The sequence below is a fragment of the Hyalella azteca genome, unplaced genomic scaffold (genome assembly GCF_000764305.2).
Source record: "Hyalella azteca isolate HAZT.00-mixed unplaced genomic scaffold, Hazt_2.0.2 contig4515, whole genome shotgun sequence".
NCBI lineage: Eukaryota > Metazoa > Arthropoda > Malacostraca > Amphipoda > Hyalellidae > Hyalella > Hyalella azteca.
Genome location: NW_025934728.1, coordinates 123,162 through 148,480, shown reverse-complemented (window position 1 = coordinate 148,480; position 25,319 = coordinate 123,162). Strand labels below are relative to the sequence as shown.

Genomic DNA, 25,319 nt, shown 5'->3' with positions numbered 1-25,319 from the left:
AGCCCAAGACGAGTTTCTGGTTCTTCAGAACGGCTACGGCTTGCCACACCCTTACTACGGCACTACGGCTTACCATAACCTTATTAAAGTACTACGGCCTACCATAACCTTACTACGGTACTACTGCTTACCACACCCTTTCTACGGTACTACGGCTTACCACACCCTTACTACGGTACTACGGCTTACCACACCCTTACTACGGTACTACGGCTCACCACACCCTTACTACGGTACTACGGCTCACCACACCCTTACTACGGTACTACGGCTTACCACACCCTTACTACGGTACTACGGCTTACCACACCCTTACTACGATGCTACGGCTTACCATACCTTTACTACAGTACTACGGCTTACCACAACCTTACTACGGTACTACGGCATACCACAACCTTACTACGGGACTACGGCTTCCCACACCCTTACTACGGTACTACGGCTTGCCCCACCCTTACTACAGTACTACGGCTTACCACACCCTTACTACGGTACTACGGCTTACCATAACCTTACTACGGTACTACGGCTTACCACACCCTTACTACGGTACTACGGCATACCACACCCTTACTACGGTACTACGGCCACACCCTTAGACCTCAGAAGACCACAGCTGTTCCTTCCACGACCATTGTGGTACTTCAGACAAATGTTGCTGCACAATGGCGTGTGTAATACAATGAACGGCAGCAGCTGCTCACTGGGCCTATACTTCCAAAAAAAGTTAAGAGATCGTAAGTTCATCAGCCAATCATTGACGGCCTTTCAAGCAAAATCCAACAATCATAGACAAGAAAATAGAGCGTAAGTATTTACGTTCACTTAGCGAGTTTTGAATGAATGGCCCTGGCAGACCGCTGACTTTGTGGTCCGTCACACCGACCCCACAGGACCCCCACACCGGGGTCCTGTCCCCTCTCCCGCCCCACAGGACCCCTAACAGCTGTCCCCTCCCCCGCCCCACAGGACCCATAACAGCTGTCCCATTGTCTCGACAAGGACGCTATTGTGCCCCGGCGCCGCAACATCTCTTTTGTTGTGGCCAAAAATTGCATTTTGTCCTGAGGGCCCAGCGTGCCTGTGGCCCGCCATGAAGGTGTCGTAAACACATCGGCAACGGCCCTGAACCGTTGATCTTCATGCGACATAAGTGAAGCTGATGAATGGGATGTTGGTGCAGTGATGTTGCAGTGATGTTGCAGTGATGTTGGTGCAGTGATGTTGGTGCAGTGATGTTGTTGCAGTGATGTTGTTGCAGTGATGTTGGTGCAGTGATGTTGTTGCAGTGTTGTTGGTGCAGTGATGTTGTTGCAGTGATGTTGGTGCAGTGATGTTGTTGCAGTGTTGTTGGTGCAGTGATGTTGTTGCAGTCGTGCAGTAACTGTATAGTGTGGCCAATATTTTATTTGTTGCGTGCATCCATTGTCCGCGATCGTTCGGGTTGATAACGGCTTTTACTACTTCCTTTTATTTATGTGTTGTATATGCACTGCTCATTTAAGTGTACTATCGGTGCAAGTAGCTTTTTGCGTATTTTTGTACAGTAAGTTTCGGATAGGGGAATAAATTTCATGGTCAATTTTTCGTGTATTCTACAGACTTTCTTTCATCAAGCCTTTCCCCTCACTTCCCCTCACTTCACCACACTTCCCCTCATTTCACCACACTTCCCTCACTTCACCACACTTCCTCTCACTTTTCGTCACTTTCCCTCACTTCCCCTCACTTTCCTCACTTCCCCTCACTTCACCACACATCCCCTCACTTCCTCTCACTTCCCCTCACTTCCTCTCATTCCCTCACTTCCCTCACTTCAACGCCTCGCTTACGGGCTCCAGTTTTCGCTTAGCTGAAGGAGGCTCTCGTTCTCGCCTTACAATTTATTGATGGCTGCCTGAGGTGGAAAAAAAGCGATCATTTCTTTCCTTTGCCCGCTTCGATTTACTTGGAAAACCAGGGACGATCATCGTTAATGTTGTGTTCTAGTTCCCTTTTTGTGTTGCCTTACGTTTTTTTAACTGTTCAACTTGAGATGAATATATATTGGTAAAAATATTAATTGATATTGATGTAGATGGGTAAAGATTTTGGTTTGTAAAAAATTTACTTTGGAAAAGGTTTTAGTTTATCATGTTGCACGTTGGCAACGAGTTTATTTAGTAAAAAATGTACTTTAAAGTGATGTTAGTTGGTATTAATAAATCTTCCCCATCGTCAATTTTAATTTAACTTGTTGAGTTTTAATTTGAAAAAATTAGATACACTATCAAGCAATAGTTTATTTTTTTTAATTTCATGGATTGTTCGACTTTCTTACATAGCTAAACAGCCGCGTTCTGTCACCGCACCTCAGCTGAGAGCCTCTCGGTCAGGAGATGCTGCTTCTATACCGGGCATCTGACGTTAAATCTGCGCTTATTAATCTTTAAACATTTACGTTGATTAATCTTTAATTGTTGCATTTTCGTTAATTAATCTTCAGACGTTGTATTTGCGTTTATTAATCTTTAAACGTTGCATTTACGTTGCTTAATCTTTAAACGTTGCATTTACGTTGATTAATCTTTAAACGTTGCATTTACGTTGCTTAATCTTTAAACGTTGCATTTACGTTGCTTAATCTTTAAACGTTGCATTTACGTTAATTAATCTTTAAACGTTGCATTTACGTTGATTGAACGCTATCTCAACGTTATTTATCCAGTGGGTGATGAGCCTCAAAATATTGGCACAGACTCATGATTTTCATGTACCCTATTATTTACGACGTCTATTTGATCCTGTAATATTCAGCAGTGATTATATAAATTACACAAAATAATAATAATAATATAACTAGAAAGAGAACGTAATTGGTAAATTTGTGTTTACTTTTATCATGCGACGTTCTTGAATGTTTAAATAATTGAATATTATTTCAATCATTTGATGTCGTGAGTATTGCACAATGAAAATATTTATTACATTTCGCTCTCCCCACAAACACGACGCTATAGATGACGGTTTTCTTACTTGTTAGTGCATTTTCTCATTTATGAAAAAAATGCACTATTGTGCTCGCCATGTCCGTCTGTCCGTCTGTCCGTCCGTCTGTCCGTCTGTCCGTGACCTCAAGTTTTCGTCGACGAGAAAATGCGCTCTCTGTCACTCACTGCAGTGAGTACTGAGTTATATTTTGCTGAACGAGTCTATTGCTGAACGAGTCTATTGCTGAACGAGTCCTAATTGGTCCATTTTAATCAATCCATGTTGATATTAATGAACATGTCGGACCAGCGTCCAGGTTTCCAGTACTTTTTTGTAGCTACCACCGCACGCAAGTCGTGATGCTGCGGCTTTATTTTCTCGTGTGGCTGAAGCTTTGAATTTTTCTCGCCTCTTGATTAATGGCGTCAGAAATTTGGCTGCCGCCGCTGCATTTAGGCGCTCATAGATGCTGCTGTTGGTGGTGCTGTTGTTGAGATGTTGGTGCTGTTGTGAAGCTGTTGGTGGTGCTGTTGTTGAGATGTTGGTGCTGTTGTGAAGCTGTTGGTGGTGCTGTTGATGGTGCTGTTGTTGAGATGTTGGTGGTGCTGTATAGTTGAGATGTTGGTGCTGTTGTTGGTGGCGCTGTTGATGCTGCCGTTTTTATTATGGCGTTAATGCTGCTGTTGGGCCCTTGTTGACAACGTTTCTACTGCTGTTGTCTTAGATACTTCACTGTGTGGCTGCATATGTTATGCGTATTAATCTTACTGTTATTCTCTGAGGTGTTAACATAGATAAATGATAGCAATTGAGTACCGTTACCGAAGCGTTATAAAAGTCCCCTCTAACTATTCGGAATGCAGTCATATCAGTTCAGCGCTCGAGTATATCATCTCATGCATCAGACTTTATGTAGCGACCATTTCTGATGTTCCAAACGCAGCAATTGATTATGCTGAAACATTTTAAATTTGCCTTATAATTCATTCAGTGTAAAATTTGATGGATCAGACGATATTTTACGCTATATTTTCAGATGATCCTAGAATATATTGTGCAGAGTTGCCACGATAGACGCTTCCGGGGTGGCCTCCTGATGCGATCGAAAACGACTCGACTTTTACGAGCGCGCGGGTCTCCGTCCTGAATTGTCAGGGGAAACTGAACGAAATTCTGGAGAGAAATTTTGAATTAATTCGATGGAGATTGAAATGAGTTCTATTGGAAAAATTTTCAAGGCAAGTCTTGGCTTTGTAGGTTGGAAGCGAACTTCGGAGATAGGATATCGCATATTATTTTGCTCTGTTGGAACGACTTCAGGAAATTTTGACGTCACATTATTTTGGAAACGTGGTTTTATATTTTGTATATTTGAAGACTGGTATTGTGGGATACCATTTTATCTGACTTCTGATAAGCAACAATTACTTACTTTTACGTGCATTAAACGATGGTATGCATGATATCCTGCATTTACTTCAAAACGTCGCTTGACAAGCGATTTGCTGCGTTAGACGCGCTTTTTCAGCAGCTACAAAATAAGCCAAGAAAGCGGAAAAGCCAAAATTTTTTATTTTTACCGACATGTTCCCCCTAAACCTGCCATGGCGTTGTTTACTCGATATATACCATTTAACCTTATTGGCGCCCTGTTAACTTGAACGCTCTATAATCTTGCTACGTCTGGTAAACATGCCGGAAAAGTTGCTCCTTATCGCACAAAAAATATAACGCCTGTACGTGTAGCCTGCTTGTATTGCAGTAGAGAAAGTGAATTGGTCGAAGGGAAAAATCCCCGCTGTTAAATTCCTTAGGCACTAATGACTCCAAGACCAAGCAGCTATTTTACCCTTACTTTCTTCAGACATTTTGAATTTATAATTTAATAAGACTATTAAATATTTATAAAACGTATGTATTATGGTTTATATATATTATAAAGACAACGCAGCTGCCAACTTTAAGGCTGCCGCGTCGGAGCTTCATAAAATCTTTAAATAATTCTGATAATTTTTTATGTTTTGATTTATTAATTACGTTCCTACTAACATGTTTCTGTTTCAACGCTCTTTAATCTCAAATCACGTCGAAGGCTTGATCAGCAATAGAATTTTTAGGTTTTTTTTTTCTGAACAAACTTTCTTCATTAAATAATTGCGTCGTCTGTTCATAAGTCAATGAATTGCTACTATATTTTTAAACCTACTGTAATGCGTAATGGCTTCATCCTGTAAATTTCTTAATTTACTAACGTATATAAGTATTTTAAAAAGGATAGTATCAATACTCGTCTACTTCAGGCTCATATCTCAGATGCCTTTGAAACTTTTTTTGCTCATATTAAAATATAAGCGATGTTTGAAACCGTGGTATTTCTGAACGGTAAGCCTGGGCAAACCTCTATAAGCGAATCGCGACGCAAGATTGCTCCTTTGTTTGTTTTTGTTCTGACGAGACTTACATCCCCTCTTGTCCCTGAACAAATTATTCTAAAATTTAATAACCTATGTGAATACCATTGAGAATTATTTATTTCACGTTGAGATTTTGCTCTTGAAATTCGTGAGCCCAGTTCAGGCATTCATGTCCTGGGCCATACTTTCGAAAAAAGTTAAGAGATCGTAAGTTCATCAGCCAATCATTGACGGCCTTTCAAGCCAAATCCACCAATCATAGACAAGAAAATAGAGCGTAAGTACTTACGTTCACTTAATCATAGACAAGAAAATAGAGCGTAAGTACTTAAGTTCACTTAGCGAGTTTTGAAAGTATGGCCCTGGAGGTCAACTATGGCTAATTACAGTCGTCGAAACCTAGAAGCTGATGTCGCGATATAAATATTTCCGTGTGGCTTGTAATTCGATTTTTGTTGCTGTAATTTCACTCACTTTTTTTAAATCGTACCATTTTACAATCCTCACTTTGAATCAATTCCGTCATTTTCATCTCGACGAATTTTGACTTCAAAATAGAAACATAATCAACATGTGTTATTTTTTGGCCAAATTAACAGTTATGCAAATATCTGGGAGCACCATCGCTTCTCAAACGTTTTGAAAAGGAAAAATAAATGTAGCAATAACGCATTTAAATCGCATTGCTTGGAGATATGGCACAACTTCAATCATTCGTTACCAATAAATAATCAGAAGACAATTGGTAATTGCAGGCGTAGCAAGAGAGCGAGGAATCTCCCAATTCAAAGCCAACAGTTGAGGAGAGGAAAGTTCTGTAATGAACAGCAATCCGAGTCGAAATTCAAAAATACAAGAATCACATTATTTGCCATTATTTGCAAATAACTCACTGGATATGTGAGATGTTTGGGATGCAAAATAGGATAATGTGCAGTACATGCTGTGAAATTTAACCGTGCGATTTTTGTTGAGAATTTCACCTAATTTAACGATGTGTTGATTTTTCGCAAGTCGCTCGCTTGTTTACTATACTTTTTGGCTACCCCTTAATTGCAGTTGTCGAATCGAGTCGCTATCATGCCTATTTTCCGCGCAATTTCCCTTCACTTATTATTTGTATTTTCCTAATATCCGTTTAGCCTTGAGAATTTTTCATCGTGATTAATGTATTGTTATACTTTTCTAGGAATTGCGCTCTTTTACGTTTAGATTTTTTCGTTCCAGTGAAGCCTGAGCTAACATGACATATGTATATACTACTCGTAATTTCCCTCCCACTAAAGCTGGAAGTCTAATGTATCGAGAAGTCTCACACTAACCTAAATACGAATAAATGGATTTACTAGAATGAAACTCTTTATTGCTGAATTTTTAACATAAATAGAACACCAATATAATTTGTGTTTTCTACTCCACAGATGGCGCTGAGTGCGGGTCTCTCAAGTCACGAGACCATTTAACTTTCGATGATTCCTATGCCTCGGATGATGTCAATAGTTCAGACTATTGGTCACGCCTGCGCAAGGACTCAGATGCCGACAAGTCCCAAGATTACCAGAGTCCCCGTGACGTCCACCATTCCCGCAAATTTCACTATTCTTCCGATCTTCATAATTCGCCTGAATCTGAAGACCACTCATCACGACATGGACTCTCCTGGCCAAGTTCGGCTTTGGTTTCATCTTCGTCCTTCAGTATCACACCAATTAAGCAATCTCCTGAATACCCTTCGCAATATTCCTACTCCCACTCTGCTCCTTCTCACACGTCATTAGTCCAAGTTATTCCTCCGAATCCTGACGACAAAGATCAACGATTTCTTTTCCGATATCCCAGTGACGATTTCCTCAAAAACGAATCCCGTTCTCGATATCCAAGTGTGGAAAGTACGAACCACCGAAGAGGGGAGAATCCTAGATACCAAGGAGAAGTCTCCTCAAGATACGACCATGGAGAAACTCCGAGATACCAATTCCCCAATCAGCTTCATTCGTCTGAAATTTTCCCCAACGCTCGTCTCACGTACTCGCAGATTTCTAAGCATTACAAGCACGATGACGAAACGATCGCAGGCAGGAAGATCTTCAAGAACCCGAGGAACGTCCCCTCTGAGCACTGCCCTCGGGACGAGGAGGAGGCGCGACGTTTGGTGAGTGATGCCGCCTTGGGCTGAGTAAAGGGTTAATTAAGGACGTGTTTTAAGTAGAACACTGTTGCAGTGTAGCAGTGTAGAACACTGCTGATGGTGACGAGGAGGAGGCGCGACGTTTGGTGAGTGATGCCGCAATGGGCTGAGTAAAGGGTTATAGGGTCGTACGTGTTGAGTGGAATACTGGGCCCATTCTTTCAAAAAAAGTTAAGAGATCGTAAGTTCATCAGCCAATCATTGACGGCCTTTCAAGCAAAATCCACCAATCATAGACAAGAAAATAGAGCGTAAGTACTTACGTTCACTATACTTTCAAAAAAAGTTAAGAGATCGTAAGTTCATCAGCCAATCATTGACGGCCTTTCAAGCAAAATCCACCAATCATAGACAAGAAAATATATCGTAAGTACTTACGTTCACTTAGCGAGTTTTGAAAGTATGGCCCCTGATCTGGATGCTGAAGGTGAATGCTATAGCGCTGCTCTATAATTATTATCTGATGAAAGCAGGAACTCTATGTAATTTATCTTTGTTTCACCACTTTATTTCACCTCACCCTACCCCAAATCATCTTTCCTCCTTCTATGCTACACATTGACTATTTTCTTAATAAATTTACAACTGCACTTTAACTAGACTCCAATCCATCTCGATTCTTCTTGCATACCTCTCCTGGGACACTCGACCTCCGCATCCTCATTCAAAATTTCTGCCGCTTCTGCACATTGAATCTCCTTGGATATTTAGTCCAGTGAATTTGTCACCTTCCACCCCTTTTTTCACAATCCACGTCCCCTTCCACCCCGTTTTTCATAACCCACGTCCCCTTCCACCCCGTTTTTCATAAGCCACGTCCCCTTCCACCCCGTTTTTCATAACCCTCTCTTCTGGCACTTCTTACCCGCACTCCGCGCGCTGCAAGTCTCGCGTGTTTGCCGACGCCCGCGACACGACTCGGCACTCCGGCGCCGCCACTCACACTCCTCATAAAACCCGTGAGAAAATCCCGGGCTTCCCCCAAGTGCTGTGAGCCAAAATGCTGCATTTGTTGAGCCAATCGCGAGTTGATTGTTGCGTAGTGGCGTGAAAATCTATGGAAAACTTTGCTGTCGTGTACCTACAGGATCTTTATACATGAATGTGTTGGATGCCTGTAAATGATCCATCATGTGAAGGCACGATGTATTTATGCTTATAAGTGATGTATTATTGAGTTGGCTAGTTGTATTTATGATTATAAGTGATGTATTTTTGAGTTGGCAAGATATATCAACTAGTGCATTTAAAACTTATTTTCGTGTTGGCTTTTTAACATTTGAGCGTTTCAAAGGCACAATCACGTTATTTGTTATGATTCGCGGATGCGAAATCAATCCTCTCCGTGCTATCTATTTACTCGACTAAAGCTATATTAACTTGGATTGCCGAACAAATGCCATGCCTGCAGTTTGCCGTTCTTTGAGCGACCTTACCATGATTTATTTAATACTCTATCACCTTTCTGACTCCCTCTCGTAGATGCATACAGTACGTTCTACGGTACATGCACTATCTGAAAGATCCACGTGCATGCGTGGCAAGTCATTTTTCGAAACATTTCCAATGTTACTCGTTTGCACTTCTTAGCTATTTTATGGTGTACTGTATAATTATAGCCAACAGCGACCATTTTTAATTCCGAGCAAGCGTAAATTTTAGCTTCTTGTGTCTTCCAAAAGATTCCAAGAAACACTTTAGAAAAATGAACAACTCGTATCTGATATCTGAGCTCATATCCGACGCTTGATATTGCGAAAAAGTGCCCAACTATTGCTTCCTCAAGAGGTATTCTAATTGTACGTTGTATAGCTCATGTTAATTATGACATGTTTTCTATGAAGAGTTAGTTTATCGTACGTATTTTACTGTATCCCATTTCTTAATTATCTTCACCGCTTGAGGAAAATATGCCGATGTATATTTTGCTATCATTCCAAATGCTTCGTTTTGATTTTTTTTATGCCTAAGCAATTCAAGTACACAGATAACTTGATAGCAGTTTTAGTTCTAGTCAAATTCGAGCGTCGACCACTCGTGCGTGACTTGTTCATATGAATTTGAAATTATTTTGCTCACTTTTCGCCAAACAAGAAGAAAAATTCATATTTTACGTTTTAATGTGACCGGCAAAACTTAGGCATGAGCATATAGAAGCAATCTCGCCTCTCATACTAACTTGTAAGTCACTTAAATCGCAAAAAACTATTATCGTGAAATTTATATACCACTTGTGTTCAGTTTAATGGACTTTCAAAATATAAGTGCAAGCTTTCCAACTAGATGCAAAATTGAGAACATTTGCACCTTTTTACTTCGTTAATGCTCAAGTAGATCAGATAAATGATTATCTGAGACGTGACTTGAGCTAAAAATTGTCATTTGTTCGATTCGGTGACAAAATCCTGCCGCTTGCGATAAATTGGCTAAATTTATAAGAAGAGCGCTTCAAAGTTCCCCAGAAAATTGCTGACATTGCACGTTCACAGAGAATTTATGTGTTTTTTCTAAATTCCGAGGCGTTCACTGCCTCGCCACTGCGAAGCGGAACGGTCGGACGTGCCAATTCTTAAATTTTGTACAAAGGATTTTATATATTTTTGAGAGAAAACATTATTTTTGAAATCGTGTCATCCGTTTTTTTTTTGTTTCGACGTTGTAAAAATAAATCGCATTGTGTACATATTGCGTCCCCGATTATTTTTACTGCGTCCACGATTATAGTTTTATTTTATATACATTATAATGGAAATGACACCGTAACATATTTTTGAGGTTTTATCGTCTGAAAGTTGCGCTGGAATGCAGGCTATCAGCTCTGCTGCTGATATCGCCTAATGGCTGGCACAATGTGTCAGTGGCACAAGCTGGATGCAAGTCAAAGGTCCTATTGACTCGTGTTGGATATTGATTTCTTTCATTTATGCGCTATTACTATTCGCTGTTTATCATTTTTGAAGGCTTTTTATTCAAAATTTATTTATTATTTTCGCTGTTTATAATTTTTAAAGGCTTTTTATTCAAAATTTATTTATTATATTCGCTGTTTATCATTTTTAAAGGCTTTTTATTCAAGGAAGTCATGTCACTAAACGGTCGGTTAAGTTTCGGGCTGTGGAGTTTGAAGTTTGTTATAAAATATGTCTATAAAATATCAAAACGTTGGCATAATCAGGAAGAAATCTTGATTCTATAACAGTGTGTCAATATTGCCTTTATTTTACCAATATTGTCTTTATTTTTATATCGGGATGTTTAGTCGCCCTCTGTCAATTTCATCACTAAAATGAAGTCGGCCTTGAATTCTCAAATCGAATAAATACAGTTCGTTGCTTCCTTGGAAATAAGTATCGTTAGTTAAAATGGATTTCTGAAAATTCTTTTCAGCCTAACGACAACCACATTTTTCCTAACGGTTTCATGTAGATATTTTCGTCTCAAATTTCCGTGGATACAAAAGAAGCAAAAATACGGCAGGAATTTCTTACTGTTTTTCTTGTTATTTCTGAATATTTGACATGAAAGCGACCGTGTTTTTGTCGCTCTGCAGCAGCCGGCTGGAGTTTCTTCGCATATTCTGTCCTATTTTGTTGAGCTTGCGATGTAATTCCAGATTCTGAAATTGAATTCTGGACTTGGTTTCTCCCTTGCCAGACTCCAGCGTTGCGGTAAAGTGTCCATTTGAGTTGTAAATTGATAGTATAACTACAATATACAGTTATATAGTATAAAGGAGTTGAAGAATTATTATTATACTTATACATGTAGTACCAATTAAGGTTTCTTGATAACCTTCAAGAAAGCAATCTACTTAATTTTAATTTAACTGGAGTTTAATTTAATTTATTTAACTTAGTTTTAATTTAACTGGAGGCATGTTTACTTAAAAATTCGTTGGCTTGTTGGTTGTGATCTTTAGCACTCAAATAACGAGCAGCTCGATATATTTGCCGCTGCCTCGGCCATCTAGCGCTGGCCACTAAACGCTTGTGTAGATCAGGGGCCATGCTTAAAAAAAAGTCATGATATCGTAAGTTAATTAGCCAATCACTGACGGCCTTTCAAGCAAAATCCACCAATGATATTCACGAAAATAGAGTGTAAGTACTTACGTTCACTTAGCGAGTTTTGAAAGTATGGCCCCACCGGCCGGCAGCGCTGCTTTTAACTCGCCGCTGCCGCGCTCGCTCGCCGCAGCCACAGCGCAGCGCAGCGCACGTCGAGAATACGGCGCTAATTTGCGGTAACTCGCCGCAAATTAGCGCCTCGCACATCGAGAATACGGCGCTAATTTGCGGTAACTCGCCGCAGCCGCAGCGCAGCGCCGCGCACATCGAGAATACGGCGCTAATTTGCGGTAACTCGCCGCAGCCGCAGCGCAGCGCCGCGCACATCGAGAATACGGCGCTAATTTGCGGTAACTTGTCGTGCCGGCTGAGATGCTGCGCCGTGCTACCCTTTTAGCAGGTTTGCTCACTTGAGTGAGGTATACTGCGATGCGAGAATTATTTCCTGTGCAAAGGTTTACAATTAAACTGCATGGAAAGTAAATTCGTGTGTGAATTTGAGCAGAGGCAATGGCTTTGCATTTCCATCTTTTTAAAATACTTATGCCAATTTTGCGTTTCTTGAATTTGCTCCGAGTATGTATTGCTGTCACAGTGTATCCGCACTAACGTAGCAGAAAATTCTATGCCTGCCGTCATAAATGATGTATCGTAGGTACTATAAAATTTTATAAAATTTCAAGTGCCTGGATTGAATAAGCCCCATACTACTTTACTAACAAGAAGAATGCATTTGTTGGAATCTGCACTAAATTGGGATAAACTAATTTATGATCTCGCTTGATAATGTCATCCAAAGTTGTCTTTGATCAACTCTTGGCTTCTCAAACTGGAGCAAAAGAATGACACAATTTTTGAGCTCGGAAAAAAACAATGTAATGAATAGGTTCCATTTGAAGAGACTTTACGTAACATTACTCAGTAACATTACTTTAAGTCTTTTAAGTAACATTACTTCAGATTCCATCTGAAAAGATTTTAAGTAACATTACTTTACGTCTTTTAAGTAACATTACTTCATATTCCATCTGAAAATATTTTAAGTAACATTACTTTATGTCTTTTAGGTAACATTACTTTACGTCTTTTAAGTAACATTACTTCATATTCCATCTGAAAATATTTTAAGTAACATTTTTTTATGTCTTTTAGGTAACATTACTTTACGTCTTTTAAGTAACATTACTTCACATCAGAAGAGACTTTAAGTAACATTACCCACCGCCATGAAATATTCTAAATAAATACGCCTGTTCTCACCACAGGGACGCACGTGTCTACGCAAGTGCAGCAGCGACAGCGACGGCTGCCTCAGCCGCCGCAAGAAATGTTTGTGTGACGGCATCTGCGGCATGAGCTGCATCAAGCCGGGTGAGTGGCTGCATGAGCTGCATCAAGCCGGGTGAGTGGCTGCATCAAGCCGGGTTAGTGGCAGGTGCATCAAGCCGGGTAAGTGATTTTGATTGATTTTAAATGGTGTTATTATTTCGTCCTGCACAAAATCTGAACCTAAACATTGCCATTAAACGTGAGAACAAAAAAATCGTATATTGAATTAATATATTTTTGATAAAAGTAGGAATTTTTCCTAGACCTTTTTAGTAACTTTTCCAATTTCTGGAAACGTTCTCTAGAATCCAATTCCAGAGTTGCTGTACATTTATTTTCAAAATACCAAATCGATGTACACTATAAATAAATGATTTCCAACTTTTGGCTATAAATAAATTATTTGGCTATAGCCAAATAATTCAGAAGATCTCCAACAAAAGCTTGTTTTTTTTGCCTGCGCCAGTCAACGTTCAAAGATTTTTGTTGCAGTCAACGTTGTTCAGTTGTTGCGTGCGGGTTGACGACTTCCAGCCTGGGTTATAAACAAAGTTCAATAAAAAAAGTCATGGAGATATTCAATCCTGTGGTTTTGAATTTCAACAGAAAACAAAAACAGCAAAACTAGCAAGGTATTGCACCTGTCTAGAATATTTCGAAAATTCCTAGTCTATTCAAATGAATAAAAAATTAGTTTTACAGTATTTTTTAATTCTTCTGAACGCACGGGATTTTGCACGATTCGTTATTAGAAGCCTTATTCAAAAAAATTTCGAGATTTTTTTTGCGAATATCTCTGTGCAAATCTAACAAATAAGCTGTGTTATTCATATATATTCATTTGATTATGTTAATTCTTTGAGATTTCTATATTATCGATTACTCAGTATCAATAAGCGCCTTATAATTTATTCGTCAATAGCATATTGCTATATGCTATTGACCATACCAATCCATACCAATCTAATAACATAAATAATGAATAATCTACAAATAGGTGCACTGAAAAACAATATAGTAGCGTATAGCGTCTTAGCTAGACATCATGGTTTGTCCAACTGATTAATTTTGTCGGGAAATCTTTTTTCCGTGTTCTTATTCAAAGAAAAAAAAATATATATAAACGGTATGGTTTGTAAGCAACATTCTCTCGCAATGTTGCAAGGTTTTGGTATGTTGGCAACATTCTCTCGCAATGTTGCAAGGTTTTGGTATGTTGGCAACATTCTCTCGCAATGCTGCAAGGTTTTGGTATGTTGGCAACATTCTCTCGCAATGTTGCAAGGTTTTGGTATGTTGACAACATTCTCTCGCAATGTTGCTAGGTTTTGGTATGTTGACAACATTCTCTTGCAATGCAGCAAGGTTTTGGTATATTGGCAACACTCTCTTGCAATATTATACAAGGTTTACCAAGCATATAACTCACAAGCACGAAATGCACTTTTCTTACCCGTGCTTGAAACTAGTCGTTTTTGGTCTTAGTGACATAATTGAATGTGTCGTCCGTATCATCCTGGAACATCATCCATCTACCGTGGCGTGCGATGGTGTTCACTCGCGCATCACTGTAATAACCACTTGACCGACCACTCACACTATCCTCCACTCGTAACCACATTTATCCCACTCACCTTACTCACCATTCACTCCCACACACAACTCATCCCACACGTCACTCACTACACACACCACTCACCCCAAACACCACTCACCCCACACGCCACTCACCCCACACACCACTCACCCCACACACACCACTCACCCCACACACCACTCACCCCACACACCACTCACCCCACACACCACTCACCCCACACACCACTCACCGAGCGTGTAAAGTCTCTCAGGTGCCTACGGCTTTCCGATAAGACTTCTCTCGACGCGTCAGTTGCACGACGCGTTGCCAACTGACGAAGGAGAAACTGCAAGATGCGTTTTGTAACTCAAATTTCGTCATTGAAGATTGGAAATTGAATCTCCCAAGAATAATAAATTTGTAATTGAGTGGCAGCTTGAAATAAAAAGTAAAAATTCAAGTAAAAAATGGTTATGTCAAAATTAACTTTAAATTAAATAACCTACAAAAAGATAAATTGAAATATTTATTTGATGTTGGTTAAAAATATAACCACGTCATTGCAAGTACTGCAAAATATTTTGACAATTTTGGATTCAAGAAGCAGAAGCTTAGATGTTGAAATTAAATTTTGAAGTCCTTTCCGAAGAAACAAATTTGAACAAAAACTGATGGCCCTCGAAGATACATTATTTTTCTGAACGCAATTGAAAGTTAAAACTACTTTTGATCAAAGCTTTTTTCTATTATTAGTAACTGTAAATTTTCACATCGTACAACTCGTGAATGTTGCAAGTGTTTTCACATCTACCATTTATTCGCTAGTAATGAATTAACAGTAAGTGCCAAATTAGTTTATTATCTCTAGGTCAGGACGGTTTGTTCGCTTTCGGCTATCGCGTTTTCCCGAGGCAGTTTCCGTAGCTCGAGCTCTGCCTTTTTCGTGGATCTTTTACCGCAGTTTTGTTTCAAAATACATTCTCAAGGGAATGGCAAACTTTTTAAGCGGTTCTAACTTGTCGAGAACGACTTGAACTTGTCGCGAGAATTTAGACCTGCGCCTTGCAATTTGAACCACTTGAAAATATGGCCTCTTCTTGCCACATGTTGGATTTGGTAGCCAGTATTTCATTTTCTTGTCGCATTCTTGGATTGCAGTTGACCAAAATAGATCAACTTCTGCTTCATGCTCGAGTTCTATTGCTGCAGAAGAGGTCATTTATCACTAGCTGATGATTAAACGAGCTGCTCAAAACCATCACAAGAGTCATAAATCTTGGCTGAGGAAAGACTGGCTATAGCTGTTAATGCACAGTTGCATTGAACTTCCTCTTGCACGACGTAGGTGATTAAGATCATGTTCAAGTGTTCGCTCTATCATAAAATATTTTTATTATGAACGAATTGTTCTACTAGACCGTAGAAGTCGTTCATTCGTGTTTCACTTGACGAAACCAAGTGCAACTCAAATAATTTTGAATGCAGAATGGATAAGAAGAACTTAAAAGTCTGGATTGATGGAACGGAAAATCGGTGATATTTATTTATATATTTTATTTTGTTCAGAAAATTAAATCAGCATAAAATCGAGTATTCAAGTTCCAAGTTGGGCTGAATAATTCGATTTATACAATTTTTATAGCAATTAAAACACGGGCGGCGCTAAAAGTTGACAGCACAAATCTGAGACACAGACTTGCTCAAAAATAATTCGCAAATTTTCAAATGATTAAATTCTATCTTCCGTAATGCCAACATGCACGAGCTTGCTTTGTGTAGAGGAAGCGCAACGTATAGAGCCTCTGTAATATATGTTATTATTTTGTCTTATTTTCAGACTCATGAGATTTTTTATTTTATTTTTTTGCTCCATAATTCAATTTCCATTGACATCTTCTTACACTGTGACGATTTAAATTGTCTTACGTTGTGACAAGTGACGTTGTCTTACGTTGTGACGGGTGACGTTGTCTTACGTTGTGACTCGTTGTGACGGGTGACGTTGTCTTACGTTGTGATGGGTGACGTTGTCTTACGTTGTGACGAGCGACGTTGTCATTGACTTTCGTAACCTTTTCAGAATTTCGGCCTTCGTTACAGTTCGCATTACGTAACGTTACGACTGAGAATTAAATATTACACAAAGTTTTGAATTTATACAATCTCGAACAAATTTATTCACTTTATGAACATTTTTAACGAAACATTCGAGAGCGAAGGTCGATAGGAAAGTGACGGTCATGAAAGTGAACGGGAGAGCTAATGGAGATGAAAAAGTGAAGGTTGATAGGAAATTTGCGGTTGATAGGAAAGTGAATGGGAAAATGAAGGTCGTGAGAGTGAATAGGAAAATGAATGTCGAATGAAGAGTGAAGGATGAATGTCGAATGAAGAGTGAAGGTCGTCAGAGTGAATAGGAAAACGAATGTCGAATGAAGAGTGAAGGCCGTCAGAGTGAATAGGAAAATGAATGTCGAATGAAGAGTGAAGGTCGTGAGAGTGAATAGGTAAATGAATGTCGAATGAAGAGTGAATAGGAAAATGAATGTCGAATGAAGAGTGAAGATCGTGAGAGTGAATAGTAAAATAAATGTCGAATGAAGAGTGAATAGGAAAATGAATGTCGAAGGAAGAGTGAAGATCGTGAGAGTGAACAGGACAATAAAGGTCGAAATAAGAGTTAAGGTCACGCGAACAGTAGGCACGTCTGCTGTCAACGTACCGTCCATTTGTCTCAACTCCCACCATTACCGCGACCCTCGGGAGCCGTGACGGCCTTCGCTGCCTCACTGAACTGCTCGAGGTCAGCGGTACAATTGTCGCGTGGACGTCATTTGTGACGACACGACGATTTATTATCTATTCTATGTCAATTTATTACAGTTGAGTATCTTTACAGCGCACTTGCATTGCTGTGTTCTAAATTCATAAAACATTTTGCTTTATTGTACATTTGTATTCTATAGATTTAGCAAAAAAAGCCATCCAATGATACAGCTTCTCTTTGAAATGACTTGACCTGCACCGGATGCGAGAAAGTGCGTTCTGACCCAAGATACATGAAGATTTTTGAAAGAGTTCGAAATGCTACAAATAAATCGGGTAAATCACAATCTTGTGGTGGAATTGAATAAATGTATTTCATGAGCTGCACTTTGGCCTTGTTCGACGAGTAGAACGTAAATTTATTGTTCTTATCGTGATGCGCGTAACGAATTTTCAGATAGTAATCTTATTTTAGATTGTTACTAAAGCGAACGTATGTAATTATGACTGTTTTGGCTTCTTTTGCAATGAAATTTGAGCATTCATGAAAGCTAAAAATTGATGAGTTTGAAAATTTGAAAATTCACGATTACGGAATCAAGGAAAATTTAGGTTATTCGAGTGAGCTTTACATCCTCTCCTCATAAACAAAGATTTCGTCCGTTGCTCTAATTTCTTCTGTTTTTACAACACTTCTGTTCAACTTCACTTCTTGTTTGTTTGTCTGTCAGCTACAAATCTTATAATCGATATTTAACACACTTCTACCTGTCCAATCGATCTAAACTTTTGCACACTTGCGTACAGTTGGAGACAATGCGTGAATTAATTGACAGAATAAATAATTTTAAAAATAAAAAAATCAATATAAAAAAATTGAATAATTTTGTCTGCTACAAATCCTATAATCGATATTTGACACACTTCTACCTGTCCAATCGATCTAAACTTTTGCACACTTGCGTACAGTTGGAGACAATGCGTGAATTAATTGACAGAATAAATAATTTTAAAAATAAAAAAATCAATATAAAAAAATTGAATAATTTTGTCTGCTACAAATCCTATAATCGATATTTGACACACTTCTACCTGTCCAATCGATCTGAAATTTTGCACACTTGCATAAAGCCTGAGACAATGCATGAATCAGTTGACAGAATAAATGATTTTGAAAATTTATTTTTTTATATATGAAAGTAAAATTAGAAATTCATTGTACATGTGTAACATCAAAGTCACTTTATTCTTTAGAAATGTTGTTTTTAAAAATTAATTTTTAGGCGCACATTATTTTATCCCCTGCTTTTTTAATAATCAGCAATAATTCCTTCTCCCAATGCACTGCATTTTTTCGTTCTGCACGCGCCTGTCGGTCGCTGCGACCGAAGACCGCCTCCCGAATTTTCTGGCAATTTTGCGTTTTATCCTGAAGTTTTGCAGCAATCACTCATGTCGGAGGCCTGAGTACCCCATATAGGGTTGAAATACAGGCGTAGTAAGGCAGCTTCTCCGTTGAAGTATACAGTACAACATCTCTAGAATATCTCCTTATCAAGTATCCCTCGTTTGCAGTTTTCCTTACTGATGTTTTTAAATAAAATCTATGACTACCTCTCGTTCGTGTGGTACACTCAGGTAAACAAGTGGGTAATACTGTGCAAATAGTGACACACTTCCTGCCTGTATCACTGATACTTAATTTTTCAGGGCTAAACTGGGTCAAGATGACCCACGTATTGACAAAAGTGCTTCACTATTCGGACAAGGTTCCATCAATTTCTTTGAGTGTATAGTCTTAGATGTTGGATGTTTTCCTGTTACCCGTTAATCTTTATTTCAAGTCGTAACTTGCACTATAGTTCGGACTGTGACCATCACGATGGCGCTAAAATCCGGCTTGCTAGTTTCGTGTGTAAATGAAACCTAATTAAACCCTGTCGAAATGATCGGACGCTCGCAAATTCTGATAGCAATGAAGTTCACAAATTTAATATTTGAATATCCTAAATTTCACGTAAACACGTTCGCATATATTTTCTTAATTAAGTCGTAATTTTGCACTATTTTAAGAATTTAGCGAACTTCTTCCCTCCCCTCTAATGTGGGGAAATTTAGACAATTAAATAATATTCCTATCAATTCATTTCGAGTTATGGGTCTTGTAACGTACTATTATTTCATTGCGTAATAGACGCGCATAGTTTCCGTAGCCAGCGAATAACAGTGCACTATAAGCACTATCGGCGCTTTGGTTGCTCATTCGTGTTTCTACTGACGGAACCAAGTGCAACTCAAATAATTTTAAATGCAGAATGGATAAGTAGAACTTTAAAGTCTGAATTGATGAAATTTCACGTAAACACATTCCCATATATTTACTAACGTTAAAAACCTTAGCGTCAATCGTTGGCTACGCTCCTCGAGGCTGGTAGCGCTACGCTGCAGAAGTCAGGTTTAGGTGAACCCTAAGCCTACACATGTACATAGGCTTAAGCCTACGCATGCACATGGGCTTAAGCCTACGCGTATACATAGTCTTAATCCTACGCGTATACAAAGGCTTAAGCCTACCTGTAAGAATTTTACGGAACATACTTCTTCCGTGTACATAAGGTTGGGACCTTTTAGGTAGAACCAGAGTTGATGAGCTCGGGCAAAATTCAGTTTTGCCCGAGAACACTTGACCTAGATTGTTCAGCAATTTGGTACGTGAGCATATACTTGTGTTATGATCATTTTATTGCTTGTTAACCTCGATTATTTTCTCTATATTGTTTATAATTTCGAATAACCTCAACTTTGTGTTCAAATTTTTCATTCTTTGTTTTCAGAAACCGTTACAATCTACAACGCGTTTTCATTCTGAACAAATCCCCAGAACAAAGAGCCATAATCTTTACACTACCCGTATACATAGGCTTAAACCTACGCGTATACATAGGCCTAAGCCTACGCGTATACATAGGCTTAAGCCTAGGCGTGTACATATAGGCTTAGTCGTTTGTCGAGTTATGACTGTGTTGCAAGCCCTGCTTGTGGCAAGGATGTATGTGTATGTATTAATGCAATATGTGATGTATGTCACTGCAGACAAGGAGTGTGGGGATCTGGTGAACCCTCTCTTCGGCTTCGTGGAGATCGGTGGGCGCGTGGTGGGCAGTCGAGCGACCTACAAGTGCCAAGAGGTGAGTTAGCGACACACCAAGCCGTGTGGAACGAAATAAAAACTAATACACTGTTAGAAAAAAACGGCGAAAAAACGGTCCCACTGGCGTTCTAGTGGCAGGTCGCCCCGTGATAATAAGCTGTTTCGCCGTTTTTATCAGATTTTCTACGGATTTCTAGTGTTAAATTAGAATAAAAACGGCGACTCGGTGTTTCTTTTCACGTGCCGCCCGGCCACTGAAACGCCGGTAATACCGTTAACGGTAATTTTTCTAACAGTGTAGAAGTTATACATTCGTTTTTATAAAAACTTCAGCATTTTTAAGAATGGATTTGTACCCTGAAAAGATCAAATTATGAAGTATGCTTCACCCAAACTAGCCGTGTGGAACGAAATAAAAACTAATAAAACTTATACATTCACTTTTACAAAACTTTAGCATTACTAAGAATGGATTTGTACCCTGAAAAGATCAAATGATGACGTTTGCTTCACCCGCTAATGGGACGCGCTGACGTGCTGTGTTCCTTTAAAATAATTGTAGGTTGTTGTAGCAGAGGCATTGTTGCTTGGGACTTGAGTAATGGCCGCGCTAACTGGAGGAAAAATTGTCATTAAGGTTTGTGGGTGGGAAAATAGAGTGGTAGTATTTAATTTTCATTTTGTTTCCCTTCGTAAGGAAACATCTTCGTTCATAATTTCCTTGAAATTATAACTAATATTCTCGCTTCACGAAAGCTTTCAAAGGTGCAAGCCTTTGTCTTAGGGTGGCTTTATTGCACAGCCATCGAGATATTAAAGTGAATCAATTAATATATTTATCGATATATTATCTGCATGCACCAGAAAATTTATTACTATGTGGGAGAAGATTAAGGCATTACAAAACTGGGAGGAATGAATTTTACCAAAAATTGTTTCTTTATTTTTAAATTCGTTTAAATAATGTAGACCTGTACGCCCGGCAAAACAATATCTGGTATGTTTCATGGTGTATACACCTGAATAATCAAGTCTTTCATAACCGTTACTATATACATATATTATATATATATATATGTGTGTGATGCCAGGGATACCACCTGATCGGGCACGCAGAGCGCGTGTGTCAGGCAGACGGCACGTGGTCGGGGGCGCCCACGGAGTGTCGCGAGAACTGTGAGTGTCGTTCAGTTATTACTCGCTAATTTAAATCGCTAATTTAAAATAATTAATTAATTAATTGTGAGTAATTACACTGTGTAATTACTCTGTGTGTAATTACTCTCTAATTAATTACTCTAATTATTTAATTGTGAGTAATTACACTGTGTAATTACACTGTGTGTAATTACTCTCTAATTAATTACTCTAATTAATTAATTGTGAGTAATTACACTGTGAGTAATTACACTGTGTGTAATTACTCGCTAATTATAATTATTTAACACGTTGTCTCCGATTGCTTCATCTTGTACTATCATTTCATTTATAGGACTATTACGAAACAGGGTTGCCTAGCTGTCTTTATTTTTATGGACAAATTTCGCGAATTAGTTAATGTCAATTACGTTGGCCGCCTGAAATTTATGATAGGGGTACTTCGTAATTAAATTTAAATAAAAAAGAAATCGAATTTTTACACCGGAACCAACAAATATACTAGTATTTATTGAGTTAGAGGCTTTTTTGGATTTTTTTGTTCGCGGACTCAGCCGTTTTTTAGGCATCTATCTAGCAACCTTGAATTATGTACCCCTATGTCCTGGAGAAATACATTTCGTGGTACGCGTATGAACCACTTCGGAGACAACGTGTTTAGCAGGATAATTTTAATAAAATATGCACAATAAATGTAACCTTTTAATCGTGAAAGATTTTATTTTTTTGTCGCAATGCATTCCATTCATTACTGGCACTGAGTTAAAATTCGATTCATTACTGCACTCTACATTTCAATCAATACGCGCTCTAAATTCAACCGTTTCAATTAATCATTTATCTTACAGTGATGTCCAAATTTTTCTAAAATGAATCAATAGCTATTTTTGTTGGTTATTCTCTCTCCCCCCGCAACATTTTACCATTAAACAATTCACTGTTCAAAAAAGAACGATTTTCCCCTCGCATAATCGTTTGATCTGATGCTGCTCTCATCACATAGCTTTTTCTTCTCAGTTCTTAGTTTATTTCATTTCCAGGCTCTTAAATTTTCTCATTATCAGCTCTCCATTTAAATGAAATATTTAGTAAGGGATCTGCAGCTTAGAACTTTCGTATCAATTCTGCTGCGCATTCTTATACTTCAATGAGCCAGGAAATTGAAAGCGAGTCTGCTTTTTTGTGATGAAGATCGCAATTTTCTCACGAGTAAAAAGAACTTAGCATTTCCATTAGCTTTTTCTTCTTTGTACTAATACCGGTTATGATTATGATAGACTCTTGTAATTATTAGAATAAATCGGGCTTTATCACCGGGATATTCTTGCGATTTTAAGATTTATTTCTTCGTGGGTAAATTTCGGCTAAGGTACGATTTATCAGCGGCCTTTGACTGGCCGACGATCTGGCGATTCTTATTTTTAATAAGGGAGTTCATCTGAACGACTGGCATATAAATGCTTGATAATGCAGCTCCATTTCCGGCAGAAATAACGGCAACTTAGGGAGTTTTATATGCATATTTCTGGAGTCTGGGCAGCCGTTCTAGGCTGTAATAGGGGACATGGGATCAGCCTCAACGTTTATCGCCCGCACTTCTACGAATTAACTGCCAATTTTGAATAGAAATCACCTATTGGATTAGAGCGTGAACCAATCAGAAGGCTTTTGGCGACTGGATGCAAATCCTTCATTGCGTTCATTGCACGCATTTTACCGTGGATATAGAGTGCGTGGATTTACCGTGGATATAGAGTGCGTGGATTTACCATGGATATAGAGTGCGTGGATTTTACAGGGATTTTCCAGGGATTTTTCCAGGGATTTTCTTGGATATTGAGGTTAGCGCGGCATATTGGGCCTCGTTCTTTCAGGTTTAATGGTTTTATACCCTTAATGTTACTACATTTTTGTAACATTATGTCGATGTTATAGAGTTGAGTTCTCGGCAAAGTTAAATAGTTAGAAATAGAAATAGCTTCATTATTTATTATTTCAATAGAGCTTCATTATTCTGATTTCATTATTGAATAGAGCTTCAATAATTGCTTAAATAGCAATGATATTTGCAGCTAAACAGTGTTAGAATATTTGAGTGCAACAGAGCTTTTAAAAAGATATCATCTGAATTTGCATCCAACAAGACTGCGCAGTGACCTCCAGGGCCTATACTTTCAAAACTCGCTAAGTGAACGTAAGTACTTACGCTCTATTTTCTTGTCTATGATTGGTGGATTTTGCTTGAAAGGCCGTCAATGATTGCCTGATGAACTTACGATCTCTTAACTTTTTTTGAAAGTATTGGCCCTGAACTGTATGCGGCCATTCATCTCTTCACTGTTGCAGATATCTTATTCTATTAGTCAGTCATTTCATACATTTATCTATAGCTACATTTCAGACCTAGCGTTATCCTTTCTATGCGTTCTGGCAGCAATGACGGAAGATATGTTCTATGTCAACACAAAGATATGTCAACACAAAGATATGTTCTATGTTCTATGTCAACACAAAGATATGTTCTATGTCAACTATTATCCTCCACAACAAACTAAGCTGACTGCTTCGTATTTGTGTACGCGAGTCTGCCCGTTAGACGCTAACTGAATTTCTCTCATCGAGACTTGGACGAGGCAGAATTGAAGCCGTGGAGCTATATACGGTTAAAAACAGCCTCGCTTTGCCTTGTATATTTATACGGTACCATTATATATATATATATATATATTTAAAGGCCTCCCACACTCACCATTCCTTGTATATTGAGACAAAATTGAGTATCGAGACAGAAGTGAATTTTTTTACCTTTAAAGGTAGGTCATCAGTGCAAGTGTATTAGAAATGTCCTTAAAAGTTTTTGTAACCCAAAGGGGGTTTACACTTACAAAAGTTTTTACACTTGTGCCATAACTGCCATTAGCACAAGTGTATTGGAAATGTCCTCAAAAATTGTGTGGTTTTGAAATATCTCAAATTTTTGGGTACTTTTTCCTGTTTACATGGTTTTACATCCTAGATTTCTATGACAAATTGAAATTTAATTGAGATAGGTAGAATTATTTGGCCTTCATAGTAAAAATTTCAATTCAAGTTATCGTTCTTTCAGTTTACGCAGGTCGATTGGTTTGTTTCGCACCTGCTGAATGCTTGTCAAGCTAGTAAAATGTATAGTAATGTTAAGGGTGATATGATTTAAACTTCATAGGGAATGCATTCTTAACTTGTACCTGCGACGTGCATTTAATTCACTTTATTTAGATGGCAAATCAAAATTTGCTCAACAAAAAAATTGATACAATACTCGCGCCACAGGGGAACCTGTGGGCAAAATTATTCGTAATTATTAAGTCCGTGCCCTCAGTAAACTTGATTAGGAATTTGTCATTAGGACCGTTTTTGATGCCTAGAAAATGTATACTATTTTCTTACAACTTATTTCATGGTAGAACGGTTAAATTATTCTCGAAATTTTCGTGACCGTAGATCACGTATTCCTTCAAAGTAGACTGAAAAGAGTACCTGTAATGGAGCAATTGAACTGTTGTAATGTGTACACTCGGAGTGTCGTTCTAACGTACAGCTGTACAAAGGAAACGGGTGTGTATTGAAATCGCACATCTTACATTATATCCCGAAATTCTTCTGAAAGCCAATAGTCGTATTCTGCAATGGAGTTTCCGCCTCTGTGTTCATG

At 38.6% G+C, this 25,319-nt stretch overlaps 1 protein-coding gene across 1 annotated transcript in view; it reads left to right on the top strand.

Annotated features, from left to right (window-relative positions):
• Positions 1–21,672, top strand: part of LOC125177736 — a 50,303-nt gene extending 28,631 nt beyond the window's left edge. The window contains exons 2-5 of the mRNA XM_047880050.1: positions 6,809–7,539; positions 12,908–13,013; positions 20,410–20,504; positions 21,559–21,672. Of these exons, the coding sequence (XP_047736006.1) occupies positions 6,809–7,539; positions 12,908–13,013; positions 20,410–20,504; positions 21,559–21,672 (1,046 nt within the window). The remainder of the gene's footprint in view (positions 1–6,808; positions 7,540–12,907; positions 13,014–20,409; positions 20,505–21,558) is intronic.
• Positions 21,673–25,319: the final 3,647 nt, after the last annotated feature.